Consider the following 16,366-nt stretch of genomic DNA (forward strand, 5'->3'; position numbering starts at 1 on the left):
CTGCAATGGACGGGTTCTCATCCCTTCAACGTCTTGCTACTTTTTCATGTGAACTGTAAAAAAGCTACATGTGGAGAAAGGCAAGGAAAAAAAGGGGGGAAAAAAAAAAAAGATAAAATACTGTCGTGTTACACTGGCAGACATAAATGACATGAATTTCACCCCAGTAGTTTTAGTATGTAACTTCTTTAAAACTTGGAAGTGGTGTACCTGGGTGTTTTCCTCTTGTGCTAATTGAGCATATTTGTGACTGCAACTTGTAACACTGGTGTGACCCATCCAGTAGCAGCGTGGGTCATAAGAAAGAGTAGAGCACAGGGACTTGATAGGAGGCGAGTTACTTTCAGGGAGTTTTACCTTGATAGAGTTTTACCTTCTTCTTCCCTTCAGTTGTTAGAGCATCTCCTACCCAGTATCATGGTGCTTGTGGGAGGGAGGATCTGGGGAGGCGAAATACAGTTCTGTCCAACTTTAATTTGGCTGACGTGGCAAAAATCCATCAGGAAGGAACTGAATCATGTTCAAAAAGGCTGAGGCTGTTGTCTAGCTTGATTTAGTAGGTAGGAGATTCGCACAGATTTCAAGCGCCTGACATCAGACTAGGTTGAAAGCTGGTTTGTACCCTCCCCTTAGCCTTGTTGTTGAGTAACTGCCGGTGTCTGCTACTGAGTATTTAAGTTCCAGATGGATGAATTTCTAGAGAGAAGGTTTTATTAAATACTGCAAATAAAACATGGAGTAGCCCTTTCTGATTTAACGATATTACTGTTTTCTAGGAAGACGCTGTTTGCCTGTTCCAGGTATTTGTTTCTGGGCCATAGTTCAACGTTGTTGCTCCTGCTGAGAGAACATGAGGTGCTTGACCGGAACTGCTCCTGGTCACAGTTAGCTGGAGAAGTGGTGGCCTTTCCCTTTTCTGATCCAGTAAACTGATGCTTGACAGGGTGGTTTTTTTCCGTCAAGTGTATCTACCCTTTCAGAAGATGAATTAGCGGAGCCAGTACCTGAAATAACCTCTCAGCAGCGATGAGAGCGTCTTTTTCATAGGTCGTAACACAAATCATCCTGCTTTTCCTGTGTGGCTTTTTATTTGGAATATTGATGCTCTTTGGACAAGTTGAGCTGTCTAAAACCAAAAAAGCCTGCAAAGCTTTTTTGCTAAACTTGTGTGTCTTAGAGACAAGTGTCATTGGAGAAGAGAAGGCTCCGAGGAGACCTTATAGCCCCTTCCAGTACCTAAAGGGGGCCAACAGGAAAGATGGGGAGGGACTTTTTATCAGGGAGTGTAATGATAGGACACGGGGTAACAGTTTCAAAGTGAAAGAGGGTAGATTTAGATTGGATATTAGGAAGAAATTCTTTACTGTGAGGGTGGTGAGGCACTGGAACAGGCTGCCCAGGGAAGCTGTGGATGCCCCATCCCTGGAGGTGTTCAAGGCCAGGCTGGATGGGGTCTAGTAGGAGCGGGTTTGGAACTAGGTGATCTTTAAGGTCCCTTCCAACTTGAACTATTCTATGATTGGGGTACAAACAGTGCTGTTGGCAGAATGGGTGCTTGATTCTGATGTCACTCCGCAGGGACCCTGGACTTGTCTTCTTCAACACTCCTAAAAACAAATAAATGCAGAATATGAAGGGTCGTGGTGTGCTGCCAGCTCTCGGGCTCAAAAGCAGGATTGTTCCCTTAGTACCTACACTATCTTCAAGTGAGGTACTCGCTGAGAAGACCAATTTGAAGAAGTGAGCTCAGGCAACTTCCCTTCTTTCCTTCAATGAACTGACTGATAACGCTCTAAGCCAGAGCAAGGCACTGCCCTTCCTGGTGGTGCGGGGAAGGCAGACGGGGAACAAGTTTCTTCAGGCAAAAAGCAGAAACCCCACTCTCTTGCAAGCCCCATTCAACACAAGGAAGCATCCGAGTAAAACATAAGAAACTTTCAAAAACCAAGGTCAAAATTTTTAAAAAATTTATTCCCTGAATTTTATATACAGTAATTACAGACTATTGTACAAAGGTGTAAATGGTCTTTGCTGTGAGTTGTGCATATGCAGCTTAGTAGACAAGATTTAACATTCAATTTGAATCTCAGTGCAAGTAGGCACTAAAACATCCAACATACCTCCAAGGTATAAAAAGACATACCAGTTTTACAGGTTTCTCCCAGCATATTGTGTTACAGTGCAAAATGCTATGAAATAAGATTTCTCTAGGAAATTCATATAAATTAAACATATTGCACTTGTCCCAACCAAAAGCGTAACAAGTTGTACTTACTGAACTAGATTGATAGGTTTTAGAACATTCCTCACACACGTGCACTCCTTCCTCCTGGCTACTTGTGCCAAATATGTGTGGTTCTTATGCCAAATCTTAAATAACTGTTTGTAGCTCTTTGACTAATGCAATCCCTCTTGAACAAACTGCTAAGAAAAAAAATATAAAAATCACAGCGGATTAAGGTAAGAAGAAAATTCTCCAAACCCCTTTCCAGTAGCACTGTAACTGAATACATAAAAATCGGCATTGTTTAAATTCCTAATGCAAGTGTATTGAACACCAACCATTTCAGACACTGACACCCCTATTTTCTGGAAAGGTGTGAAACTTCCACTTCTAAAGACATAACGTATTTCTACAGTACTTCAAGCTGCTAAGCTAACGTTGCACCCACAAACACGTTGTGCAATACCACAGGTAGGACTTTGACTTCTGTACGTCACTGGCTGCTCTGGGACACGTGGGGAGAAATGGCAGAAAATTGCATTAACTTCAGAGAACAAAGTCTACTTGGGCTGAATCTAATCGATACGATCCGTACACCCACCAAATGAGAAATGGAAGTGAAGGCAAATAACATCAATCTTACTAGATTTAAGTTTCCCTACGTCCTTACAAGCCTTGAGATTTCAAGGAACAAGTGCATATGAGTGCAGATGCTAACTTTGTGCATAAGACATTTATTCAAAGCTGAAAGGTTAGGGAGTAGCTTAGGAACAAATCATATATTTTTATTATTTTTTTTTTTTTGCAAACCAGTATGAACAAAGTTGCTACTAAAACCACTGACCTATGAAAGCAGAGGAAAAGTAAAACACAGGGCTAGCTGAACGCTAGTACATGTCTTAAAACAGTTCAGGGTTACCTGCAAAATGCCTCCACCACTTCATTTCCTCCCCCTGCTTCCCCTCAGAGGAGTATACTTACTCCTGTTACGTGCAAAAACCACGTTTCTTTTCTGAAAACATTTCTGCATTCAACTTGCCTCGGTCATTCAGAACATGAGTGGAAGAAAACCTGATTTCTGGTACTACGACATTCTCCAGATCCTCTTCTGGAGCTGCAACAGTAACTATACAGTACTTTCTAAAGGCAGGTCCCCATCTTACTTGGATACTACTAGATAAGAAGTCCTTAATAAAGGCAATATGCTGTTTATACAAGTAATGAGATGAAATCCTAATCTGACACACTTAGGAATTCTTTATACAGATAGCATACATTTACACCACTTGTGCGGGTCAAATGCTAATGTTCAAAAAACCCAACCGGCCGGGCGTTGGATCAGGAGAACGAACAGCTTGGGCTCACAAACTGGAAGGCTGCTGGATTACTGGCCCTGGTTCACACTCATGAAGGTTGTCTTCTGACCTCATGTACATTAGGAACACAGTGACAGTAGCAAAGGTAGCTGCGTTGACAGGAAAAGCGCGGAGAAGCGTGGAAGTGAGACCTCTTGTGAAGACCCTCCAGCCTTCGTCATGGTAACTCTTTCTGACACAGTCTAAAATGCCCTTGTACTGTGTGACACCTCCAACGCCGTCGGCCTGAAGCCGGGATTTGATCACATCCATAGGATAGGTGGAGAGCCAGGACACGATTCCTGACATCCCCCCGGAAAACAGCAGTTTGGGAATAACGTAACTGTCTTCAGCTTCACAGCCTAAATACCTGGTCATGCAGTCATAGGTCAGGAAGTAAAAGCCAAAGCTTGGAGTCTCTCTGATGAACGTAGAGACCATGCCCCTGTTGATACCCCTCAGCCCTTCCTTTCGATAGATTTTGATCAAACAATCCAGAGAATTTTTGTAGTTCTTCTTTTTTAGTTTGTATTCACCTGTTCCTTGAAGCTGCATTCTTGTCTTTGCCAACTCCATGGGACAGCAGATGATGCACTGGATGGCCCCTGCTGCCGACCCTGCAAGGAACTGGTTTAGAGGAGTGTCTTTTCCAAGAGCACGAAGCGTGTTTCCTTGTACACCAAACACAAGGGCGTTAATGAAGGTCAGTCCCATCATTGGTGACCCAATACCTTTATAGAGTCCAAAAGCCTAATGGGAGAAGGGAGGAAAAAACCCATTTTAATACCATCTTGCATTGTAATAGTAATTTCATCTCTGCCTAGGACACAAACATCTAAACATTCGGAGCAGCACAAATATATAGTTGAACACATCCAGAAAATAATCTTAGTCCATCCAGATAAGTGTTTCCTGTTAAATTTTATACTTTATTTTTAAAGTAGCTGAAAGCCTAAAGCCACCCTTCTAGTTATGGTCTTAAAGCTTCAGCAGAAAAACAAAACTCACCAGTTTCTTCACTCATCGCTCAGATTGCTTGGATTCTGGGAAAACGAACTATTCAAATAACTCATTATCTTATTTAAAGAGTTAACTTTAAAATATCAACTTCCAACTTAGTGATCTTCATGAAGTTTCTGGCAAACTACAATATCTGCCCTATGGTCAGGTGAGGTTCACAGTATGTTTATCTCTTGATCTTCGATATTTGTAGGGGTTTTTTTAACAGCTTTCCCACCCTCCTGACTGAAAATATATGAAGATAAAAAACAGGCAAAGCGTTTATTTTGTACTTACAGATTCTTGCTTTATGATGGACTGAAAGCAATGGAAGGTCCCACGGTAGAGAGGTTTCTCTACATTTTGAACTTGTAGACGAACCTATAAAAAGTTGTATGAGATACTGATTTGTATGTCGAGACCAGGCGAATTGGTAAATTGTCTTGTACATATATGGAGATTTGCTATAGCAATGTATATGCAAGAGCACAAGCTGGACACTGGAATGCCAAATGTGGCAAAATAATTGAAAAATGTTTTGTCTTTTGAACTAATTTTGGGGGTGAAAACATGGAGGGAGGAGGATTATTAACTTCTCGGGAATATTAGAAAAACAGCATGTGGAAGTACAACAGGGTACACTGTTATCTAGGATTTCAGATTGAAGTTCTCCAGTACTGGCTACAATAAGTACTTTCTTTAGCTGCCAAGAATACTTCTGTTCACGCTCAGGAATATCTGTACAAACCTGACAGAATTTTATAAAAATGTATTTACACGTCAAGCATGAAATAAAGATAATTTTAAAAGGATGGAGACTTTCAACAATTTTTGGCCACCAGACTTGGGTCCCTTCACTGAGATCTGATTTTTTTTTTTTTTTTCAGAGGGTAGCTGGGAAGTGACTCTTAAGACGTCTTACTTTGCATGAGGAAAGAAATAAAAAGCCACTCGTCCTTTTAAATTTTAATTTGGATTTTTTTAAGCTGCTGAACACAAACAATTTGTGGGGGTGTGGCTGTTTTGAATCTTTACTGTTAGTCATCAATTAGCTTTTCCAAAGCCAAAAGGGTACGTTCTGCTGGACAGAGAGATGCCACTGTAACTGGTGACATTAGGAGACAGGCCCTTTTTCTAGATGTTTTTTAACCTTTGATTGGAAACTCCAATTATGTTTTTTCCTGTCGATTTGTCACAGTTAAACCAAAAAAAAAAGTCTCAAAGCTACCTAGTTCATGCAAAGTCCTAGGCTGCAATAAACTCTATAAATTGGTTTCACTGGATTGGTAAAGTTAGAAATCTGTCTTTGATTTCCAGCATGGAGGGCTGCCACGTTCCTCAGAAAAGAAGCTTATCAAGCATTTAATGCTGCTGCTGCTGCAACTCCAGGGCAAAAACAACTTCGAGACTCTTATTCTGATCACAAGAAGAGATTACCAGCTCCGTGTGAAAGATTCCTGACTTTAAAATCTCTTTATCAATGTTTGCCCAAAGTAAATATACACCACCACAACAATGAAAGACCAGTAAGATGATGTGGGGCTAGAAATATGATCTGGGGACAGGGTTTGTCAAAATTCTATATTCAGATTAGCTTTCTTTGAGGCAAAACCTAAATAATTTACAGTTTCAGTATTTTTTCTTTTTATATTCTTACAACATGTCATTTTGAACTAAAAAAACTAAACAAACTTTAGCTTTCAGTCTCTTTTTAGTATAGACGTTAGCGTACGCTGGCCCGACTGGGAGGCTGAGATCACCTCAGGTCTTCCACGGTGGAACAGGGTCTTAAAACATTAAAAGCCCCCTTAAAAGTGGGCTTATGGTAGAATTCAAAGGAAATAAATCCTTTGTTACTCAAAGTGATGTTGGGGGGGAAGGGTAGGCAGATTGTTAAAACAGTTTAAGAAGCAGACCCACAAGTGAAGTCGTAAAACTTTGCACAAAATGAAGGTTTTACTCCATTTACAGTTCACTGCTACTGTTTCAAACCCCCTCTGTGAAGCCAGGGGATTTCCACATGTATGGGCTCTGGGAGAACTGCAGCTTAGGAATCTTCTAACTTTAAGTTTTCTATACACTTGTCTTCAGTAGTTTAGAATTAGCCCTATTCTATGTATAGGTTGAATTGCCTCGTGGCATACAGCTCCCACTATTTTTGTCCAAGTAATTTGTGAAATATTAACCAATTAAGCCTTGTGGTAGGATACGTCAGAGTACTGACGTTACAGGTCTAAGAATGAAAACTGGCTCTTTCATTTGAGCCGCGTGCTGACCACGCAGGGGTACCCGCATTAGAGAACTGCCAGGCGGGGCAATAAATGCATATAAAACTTTATTTCATGGGTATTCATGCCGTATTCAACAAGTTCTTTAGTGTGTAAAACTACAGGAAGGATGAACCATGTGCAAAGTTTAACCCTCTGTTCTAGGCATTGCCCGATATTCTGGCTTCCTTCTTATTTGAACCCACTCTTACTGAGGTTTTTAGGTCCAATAGTAACACATTGTAAATTCACAGCACTAAAGCCTTATATTAAAGGTACACAAGACTAAGCAAAAGAAAACAACCCCCAAACCACCACACCCCCAAAACAGTCCAAACATTTCATAATGTGCAAAAACAAGTGATTTAGAAGTGTTTGAGCAATGAAAAATGTCTTCCCAGGGTACGAAGTGGATAAGACCTCAACAACAGTGTGCCTGAGATTCAGTTTTAGAGCCACTGTGTGTACAGCCCGAAATGCATACCAGAGAGAAGGTTCAGAATAAGATTTTTACATTTAAAAAAAAAAAAAAAAAAGGGATATTTAAACCCCGCTCCCTCCATGCCATAGCTGTAGAAGAGGGACACACCGGTTTAAAACTAAAAAGGGGAAAAGCTTCATAAGTCTTTTAGATCTTTATTTGAACTAATACATTTGGGAATAAATTAAGACTGAGAGAAACAGAAGTGTTCACCTGGGCTATACTTACTAGGTAACTCTCCCGTGATGAGGCTTATCTCTCATCTACAACAAAGTAACACTTTTGCTGTTAATGAAGACAGCCCCTAGCTCAGAAAGTAAAGGCAGTTAAAAGCAAAAAAGCAATTTTATACATTACATCAACAAACCAGGGATAAGGAGTTTGCCAGCTCTGAGATCAGCTCAGTTGTGGGTTTCACAGGGCGACTTCACCGGCTCGAGCTCTCCCTGTGTGTCCCACCATCCCCCTCCCCACCTTGTGAAACACGGTCACCGGCCAAAAAAAAAAAAAAGAGAGCTTAAAAGCCAATTCAGAAGTCAAATTCTGGCTTATCTAAGCAGCTTTCCCATTGTTCAGTTATATTAAAAACTTACAGTCTAAGGTGACTACCAGCTAGCCCTTCAAACACTGCAGAACTATAAAAAGGTTAATTCTTAACACATATACATACACAACAAGTTATGCAATGTCTTTTTTTTTTTTAAGACTAGTTGTAGTGTTAGTTTTCCCACATACAGTGGTGACAAATAACACAAACAGTAGTATTTTCTCTAACCAAAAAAATAAATAAATGCTTATACCACCTTCTAATGGGTACGAAAATATATAGTGTGCCACACTGGATTTCATAAAACATTTAAAGTCATCCAGGAACAAACTCCCGTTTGCTCTATTGTAAAGTGAGATGCTTTTTGTAAAGCCACCACATCTATTTTACATTAATACAGCTGCTAGAATTAGCATGGGAGCCCCAGTTTCCCAGACACTTAAATATTTAGTTTCATGCAGTAGAAGCTGTTCCACTTTAAAACAACAACAAAAAAAAAAACAACAAACCAAAACCCCATATGTGCTTAACTTTAGCCTGAGCATAGAATATTAACAGTTTTAATAATAACAGCCAGTTTGCTGGCTTCAGTGAAATGACCTGTCACCCTAAGTTAAGCATGTAAAACTTGGCAGGATGGGGGGGTGAGAGAAAGAGACAGCTGGCCCTCTACCACCATAAAAAAAAAAAAATGTGCAAGTCTGGATTATACCGGTCCCGAAAATATATACTAGAATTCAACTCGATGACTTAACAGTCAAATTTACCATACTTCGAGAAACATACATAATTTTTACTACTTGAGCAGCTTGCACTTGACTGGCAAAGACTAATATCCGCTAGCTAGGAAAAAATCTGTATCCAATTAACCATGTGCTGGAATACAGAATATGGTGATGACCTCAGTAACACTATCAGCCCTTTGCATATCTAAATTCAGCAAGGTAGAAGAATACCAAATATAGCTCCAGCGGGTGGCACGCTGTCTGCTGCAGTCAAGTCATCTGCTGTATTCATTTAGCAGGGAATATGTTGGCATCCCTTCTTCTATTCTTCCAGCGTGAGGCTTTGGATAAGGCTGCCAAAAAGCGACTTTAAGTCGTCATCCCGTTCTGAAAAACGGGCTTGGACCCCCCGGGAGATTTCAAATCCTATCTTTGAACAAGTCTTAGCTACCCTTAGTATGCATAATACATACAGCTAAGCGACTATCAGAAAAAAAATCAACTTTAACTTGGGAAGTTACAAAAATACATAATAATGCTTAAAGGGAGGAACAAGCCCCCAGACAAGCTTCATGCTGTGGATTTTTTAATCCACTTATGCCCTCTGGCTAGTCTAACAAATTAACGCTGGAGGAGTAAGTAGCGGGGCTCGAGGGGGCAACAAAACACAAATTTTCAACCTAGTAACAAAGGAGGTTTGAGTTACAAACGCGGGGAGAGGCAGTTCTAGCAGTGAGTGATCAACAGCTGCAGGGAAGCACACTTAGAACAAAACTAAGTTCAATCTCAGATGGTATTTTCAAATGCAGCGTTGTTACTGCACTGATGAACGTGTAGTTTAGGCCAATGTTGGTCACGTTACTGGGTTGAATCATACATACTAAGAATTTTTTTTCGCTTCTGAAGAGCTGGAGACTGCAAATCTAACAACAGCGGTTGAGGAGGCTTGCTCCAAGCTTTCCAGCACACATTTATGCTCCTACAGTGTCTGGGAATTTTATTATTTTTTTTTCCTCCCCCACTTCTTGGAAAAAATGCAAGTTTTCTACCTAGAGACAAAGGTATTTCATAATCAACCCACCTTAACAGTGTCAAATGGGTGTCCTACCAGCACTCCAGCAGCACCTGAAACAAAACAAATGCCCAGGTTACGCCTCATAGTTTTCTTCCTAGGTCTGGGGCTACAGCAGCCCAACCACAGCCACCAGCCCGAGAGGCAAGTGCACGGCCTTCCTGGGAGGCCAGCTAAAGAGCATCCCCTCCTGTCAGGAGATAAGGGATCTACAGGCTAGTCCTTCAGGCCAGTACTAGGTGCCTTTATGGTCCCGCCAGGCTTCTGAGCCCCAGGCAGGCATCCAGGTATGTGACTACAGAGCACGTCGCGTCATACGGGACGTACAGCAGTGACTCCCGGCCTCAGCCCAAGGGCAAGTCCAGTGGGCAGAAACTGCTGATTTCCTCTGACACAAAATATGTCATGGATGTGTCACTCTGTGGAGGCAGAGAAAACCTGGACACTTCTCTAAAGGCAGAAGACGATTCCTGCCCACAGCCTTTCCAGATGCGATGGTAGCACCTGCAGAAGGACCATGCATTACCGAAAACCTTTGCTATATTCTAGCATCAAAGGACTTTTTAGAAGTTCCTACTAGAAGTTCAGCATTTTGCACTGGAAAACACGAGTACTGCCTGAAGCAGGGGATCCTCCAGCTCCCCACTTCTGTGACCAGAACTGGAAGTTCAGTCCATTTCTGGCCACCACCAGCAAGAGCTACAAGTGCTTCAGGTGCACCTTCCCACATCTGCAGAAAGGGAATGTCTCTCCCCGAGAAGACGTGGCAGAACCGCGAGGCCGCTCTAGGATGGAGTAGTCCAGGTTGCTCAAGGCCAGCACAGCGGCAGGATAGTCCAAGGCACAAAAATAGGAACGTGCACCACGTTCAGCATGAAAAGACCAGTGACACAACTAACTGACCGTGCGGGAACCCTGGCAAGCGGGGGGTCGCTAGGATGAAGTCGGAGAGAAGCTAGGGAAAAATATAACACATAAAAAAAAAATAATAAAAATATCTCTTTGCCAGGTTGGCAAGGAGAAGAGCAAACACAAATAACTGAAAAGACGCGAGAGTAAATCTCCCGAACACAATTTAACAGTGGCTAAAAATAGAAGGCAGCAGGCCATAAGGCGATGCACGGGGAAGAGCAAGGGGGGACCCTACGTCTCCTCTCCTCCTCTGCGCGTTAAAGCGCTCCGCTAGCAATATCCTCAGCCCGGGGGGGTCCCCGAGCCACCCCCGTGAGACCTCCCCACCCCATCCCCCCCCCGCCACTTCCAGCCCCTTCGGGCAAATCCCGGCGCTGCGACACCGCCACGGGGAGGGACGGCCCGCAACCACCACCCCCTCCCCGCCGATAATTTCCACCGGGAAACCCCCGAGACCTTCCTCGTCGCTGTGGTCCCCCCCCCCCGCACCCGCCCCCGCCGCTCCCGGGCTCGGGCCCCACCTGCAGCGGGGCGTCCGCTCTCATCGCCGCCCCCCGCCCCCCCCCACCCCGCAATCCCCCGTGCCCAAAGCAATTCTCCGCTCCCCAAATTAAAGCGCCGCGCCCAGCCCTCCCCTCCAATCCCCCCCACTTCTCCCCCTCCACCATTTTTCCGCTTTAAAAAAACCAAAACAAACATATATTTTTCCCGCTTTCCCCTCCCCCCTTTTTCCGCTTTTTTTTAATTTTCGATTTCGATTTTTTTTGCCCTTTCCACCTCCCTTTTCTTTCCTCCTTTCCCCGCTTTTCTTTTCCTCCTTTCTTCCCCTATGTTATTTTCTTTTTTCCCCCCCTTTCCTTGCTTTTCCCTCCCCCCCCCCTTTTTTTTTTTCCGTTTTAAAAATCTTTTAGATTTTTTTTTTTTTTTTTTTTTTTTTTTTTTTACACCCCTTTCCCCCCCCACCCCCAAAGCTCCTCACCGCCGACGCATCCCGCCAGGAAATCCAGAGCCATGCTGGCACCCTCCGTTCCACGGCGGGGCCCAGCCCTTGCGCGATGCCGCTCCGCGCACTGCCACCTCCCGCCCCGCCGCCCGCCCTTTCTACCGCCCCCGTGGTCCGTCCCCCCCACCGCCTCCCCTGCAACCAACAAAAGGCGGAGAAGGGCCGGGCCGCGCCTCCGAAGGGGCGGGCAACGGGGACAACTCCCCCCGCATCGCCCGCAGCCACTGGTGGCCACGTCGGGGCGGCTCCGGGCAAAGGGCGGGATGGGGATGGGACACCGGGGATGGAAAGGGTGAGGGGGGACCCGGAACCGCGGCTCCGGTCCCCCCCACAAATTCTTCCCTTCTTTTTTTTTTTTTTTTTTTTTTTTTTTTGCAGCTGGAAAATTAACCAGCAAGAAATTTGGGAGGCTGGGGAGGTGGTGGTTGGAGTGTGATTTGGGGGCGGGGGTAAGAGGTGCAGAGCATCCCTCCTGCGGAGCCCGCCTCGGGTGGTTTCCAGTGGTTCAAGGAGGCTGCCCCGGGGGCATGTGGCTCTCTGGATGAGGAGTCCCTGGGCGCTGGCGGTTGGAAAGCTGGAGGAGCTGGTGTGGGGAGGACTTTGGCGGGGGCAGGGAGGGGGCTCGTTCTCATAGGGGCAAAATGCCTGGAGCACCTCTCCTGTGAGGACAGGCTGAGAGAGTTGGGGTGGTTTGGCCTGGAGAAGACAATATTGTGGCCTTTCAGTACCTAAAGGGGGCTTGTAAAGATGGAGAGAGACGTTCACCAGCACTTGTAGTGATAGAACAAGGGGTGACCATTTAAACTGAAAAGGGCAGATTTAGATTATATATAAGGAAGAAATTCTTTACGATGAGGGTGGTGAGACACTGGAACAGGGTCCCCAGAGAAGTTGTGGATGCCCCATCCCTGCAAGTGCTCAAGGCCAGGTTGGATGGGGCTTTGGGCAACCTGATCCAGGGAAAGATGTCCCTGCCCACCGCAGGGGACTTGGACTAGGTGATCTTTAAAGGTCCCTTCCAACCTGAACCATTCTGTGAGTCTGTTACCAGACTCTCCCACCCAATGTTGTCCCAGAGAGGTGAGGAAGGGTTGCCCCAGCAGACGTGAGCTCTGTGGTGGTTGCTGCCCCCGTGGCTCAGCTGCAAGTGTGGGGTTGAGACTCCACCTCTGATGGTCAAGTCCCTGTATCAGTAGCCTGCTGCCCGTGGGGCTTGGCAGAGCCCTGGCTCTCCATCTTACACATTGCTGCTGTGCTTCACCCTGCAGAAGAGGCGTCTCCTCAAAGGCTTTTATTGTTCTGTATTAACTCTACTTTCCTACTAAGATCACCTGGCTTTGAGGTGCCCGGGTGCCAGAGGCTTTACATGGGAAATTCAAGCTGTTGACGTTTCAAACGGGAGCCCTGTTTAAGCAGATTGTTATTTCTGCGGGCAATGGCTGAGAAAGGGGAATACCACTGGCCTAGAACAATAAGTCGCCTATTCCAGCTTTGTTTGGAGTAACATGATCTCTTCAGGGCCTGCAGAGTCAGCTTTTAAGAGAGCAAGTTCCAGAAGCAGGATGGTAAAGAAGCTGGATTTTTTCTTTTTCTCTTTTTCTTTTTCTTTTTCTTTTTCTTTTTCTTTTTCTTTTTCTTTTTCTTTTTCTTTTTCTTTTTCTTTTTCTTTTTCTTTTTCTTTTTCTTTTTCTTTTTTTTTTTTCCTCTTTTAAAATTGCTTTCCGTGGCATGGCAGTCCTTTTCTAAGTGTAGCTGCTCAATACACAGCTGATAAAATCTTGCAATGGAATAGTGCATTAAAAATGAAACCAACTTTTACCTTCTGTGTAAAGAAGACACAACAAAACCAAGGATGCTTCCAAGGAGGACTGAAACTACCACTTACAGAACAAATCCTGAGAACCTGTCCCAGATATATCAGCTCTTGGACAATCATTACAATTAATAAGCAGATAAAATGGAAATGCAAAGCATTCAATGAATCCCTGAGCTTTCCCATATCCTCTTCCAATCTTCAGGGCGCTCATTTGGGTTCCTTCTCATCTCTAGACACTGTCAAATCAAATCAAGCCCCCCCCCCTGCCCCGCCGGTGTCTCCAGGATGCTTTGGGTTCCCTGATGCACATACCTGTCCCACCTGTGGAGATCCAGTTGGGTTCAGAGAGCAGGTAGGTGGGCTGGCCCTGCCCTCTGCCGTAGCACCGACGGCTTCGGGAGCTGCCCAGTCCTGCTCTACCACACACCCTCCCACCTCCTAACAGGGACCTTAGACCTTGCCGAACCCGTACACCTGCAGCCAGTCCTCAGAATCAGACAGGAAGCCCCAACCAGTCCTTTTTCCTTAGACATTTTCTCCAAGTAGAGGTGGAAGTGGCTTTCTGGGAATCTTGTGTACTCTGGCATGCACAAGAGGAGGTGCAATCATGCGCCACAGCTCTGCCGGTGGAAGGCCAGGTGTTGTATGCATCTGTCTTGTAGCACAAGCCTTGGAAGCATCAGCTTGGCCTGAAACATTCCTGGCCAAAGAGGTTTTAATCTGTTATTCAAATCCTCTGATCTTGCAGGCAAGCTGCCTCAGAGAAATTACCTTCTCCACCAGAAGTGTTTTGTAATTTTAATGTTTGCCCACAATGGACAGGGGAAACAATTTATTACCTCTCTTTTTGCAGGTACCTTTTAGGTTACCTGAAGACAGTTTCAAATCTTAGTCTTTTCTTCTCTGAATTACATTGATTATCGTCTTTTGACCTCTGATTCTTCTTACCCCACTTTCTTCATTAGATCTGGACTTCTTGAACTGACCCCCAAGGCCTTGCTGAGTGAGTAATGGGAGATTACCTTGGGTGTTTGCAGACAACACTCTTCTTCATATTTCTGAGTATGAGGTCAGGTATAGGCAAAAGTCCTTTCATAACATAACATAATGTAACATAACATAACTTAACATGACACTGTTGACCTAAGGGCATCCTGTGACGCATGATGTGCCTCAGACCCTTTTCAGTAGACCAGCTGCGTGCCATGACATTCCCTGTCTTGTACGTGCCACTTCTTCCTGCATAGTTACTCCTAACTGTCCATGCTAAATTGCTTTTTCCCCGATCGTTTTTCCAGTTTTTCAAGATCACTTGAATTCTAATCTTGCTGTCGATGTTTGGGCAGCCCCTCCCAGGTTGCTGCAATCTCCAAAGGCCTGTCTTGTTCCTGCATGCTTGAGCTGTTCCTAATAAGCTGTATTCAATGCTACTCAATGTTTTATTCAGTGCTACCAAACCCCACTGCAGCAGGCCAGCACTTCAAAGAGGGCCGGGGGACGCTTTATAAATTAGCACAGAGAGAACTTCAAGTGCTCATTGGTATAAAGTCTGAGATGTCAAGGGCTGGTCTGCTGAAGAGTATGGCTTTCGTCCCACTGGGGAGTTTCTCTTTTGTTCATCTTTTCTTGCTTGGGGTTTTGTTTTGTTTTCAGCTCAAGTTACACTTGTGAGGCAACGTTGTATGAATGCAGAGGAGTTTATTGAGCTTGTACGAGGGAGGGACAGTGAGTCAATATAGATGCTTATATTTGCGTGTGGCTTCCATCAGAGCTCTGTGATAACAGGAAGGAAGTCATATAGCTCTTACATTTCAGTAGTATTAGGCCAGACATTTTGGCTGTTGATCCAGGGCCTCACTTGTGCAGTACAGAAACAGTTTTGGAGAGGAAAGGTAACCTGACACTCAAGGAAACCCAGATTTGATGGTTCTCCTCTTCACTCCTGCTGTTCTTCTAGATAGTTCAAAAGCTGCGTCTCATCTTGCATCTGCTTTGTTGATGCGTGATGCCTCTGTCTCAGAGCATGACTCAGACATCTGTTGGGAGCTGTTGTGCCCTTCAGGCTCCATAGATTCGGCTCAGCTGCGGCTGCCTTTCCTTTTGTTCTGCTGAGGCAGATCCAAACACAACTTACAACCGGCTGGGACACATCCCCTAGAGAGCTAGAGTGAAGGGCTGTGCTCTCCCTGCTTTCTTCTTCTTTGGGAGCATTTAGCTTCCCTGCTGGATGATGACATGTGGGATCATCAAATAGAGAAAGCAGAAAAGAGAGAGCTGATGGCAGCTTGGGAAACATATAAGACCTACCAGCATGTAGCGCAGCAGCACTGCCACGTCTCAGAGAAACGGTTTGTGTTATAATTTAATGTCATCTTTCAAGGACCCTCTTCCCTTTTTCCTGTTGTCTTTTAGGTCTGAACGGTGGCAGTTCACATGGAAGAGGCTTTGCAGGTGCTGCTACAGGGGTGAGATAGGAGAGAAGGTTCCCCTTCGTTCTCGTGGCAAGAAGTGACTGTGTTGGCCGCCTGCTGCCCTTGATGGCACCCAGGGATGATCTGGGAGAAGGTGAGCCTGAATGGAAAGCCAGGAAAGGGAACTGGGAGAGCAGGGAGGGGAAAAGAATAAGGAGGAGAGTAAAGAAGCAGCAGGGCAGAATTGACACTTCAGGTAAATGAAACACGAGGAGAAAGGACAAAAGCAGAGTGAAGTAGGAAAGGAACAGAAATGTGGAGTTGTGATAAACTTGCAGAAATTCTGGTGGCGATGGCATGCAATAAAATACACATTGTTGACTCAGGTGTTTCAAAATCTTTGTTTGCTTGTGAACTTGGCATCAACAATTGGCCGTGTCCCAGTAGACATGTCCCACTAGAACGTGGAGGGTGGTGGATGGAGAGGGGTCTCCCCTTTGCTCCCCAGAGCTTCACTGGGGCTTGGCCAGCTCTGGGACTGCCTGGCAGGAGAA

The 16,366-nt window shown here is 44.7% G+C and overlaps 1 protein-coding gene across 5 annotated transcripts; it reads right to left on the reverse strand.

The window, feature by feature from the left end:
- Positions 1-1,952: 1,952 nt before the first annotated feature.
- On the reverse strand, positions 1,953-11,667 carry SLC25A29 (solute carrier family 25 member 29). 5 transcript variants are annotated; one of them, XM_054197762.1, is made up of 4 exons: positions 11,562-11,667; positions 9,680-9,723; positions 4,876-4,959; positions 1,953-4,329 (listed from the first exon to the last, which is right to left on the reverse strand). In XM_054197762.1, exons 1-4 carry the CDS (start codon positions 11,593-11,595, stop codon positions 3,586-3,588), a joined length of 906 nt encoding a protein of 301 aa, XP_054053737.1. In that variant the 5' UTR covers positions 11,596-11,667; the 3' UTR covers positions 1,953-3,585. The 5 variants fall into 5 exon arrangements, with proteins under 5 accessions (XP_054053737.1, XP_054053741.1, XP_054053742.1 ...); XM_054197766.1 differs by having other exon boundaries at positions 7,694-9,723; positions 11,562-11,666; XM_054197767.1 differs by having other exon boundaries at positions 7,684-9,723; positions 11,562-11,666.
- Positions 11,668-16,366: the final 4,699 nt, after the last annotated feature.

The sequence above is a fragment of the Rissa tridactyla genome, chromosome 4, assembly GCF_028500815.1.
Source record: "Rissa tridactyla isolate bRisTri1 chromosome 4, bRisTri1.patW.cur.20221130, whole genome shotgun sequence".
NCBI classification, from domain to species: Eukaryota; Metazoa; Chordata; class Aves; order Charadriiformes; family Laridae; genus Rissa; species Rissa tridactyla.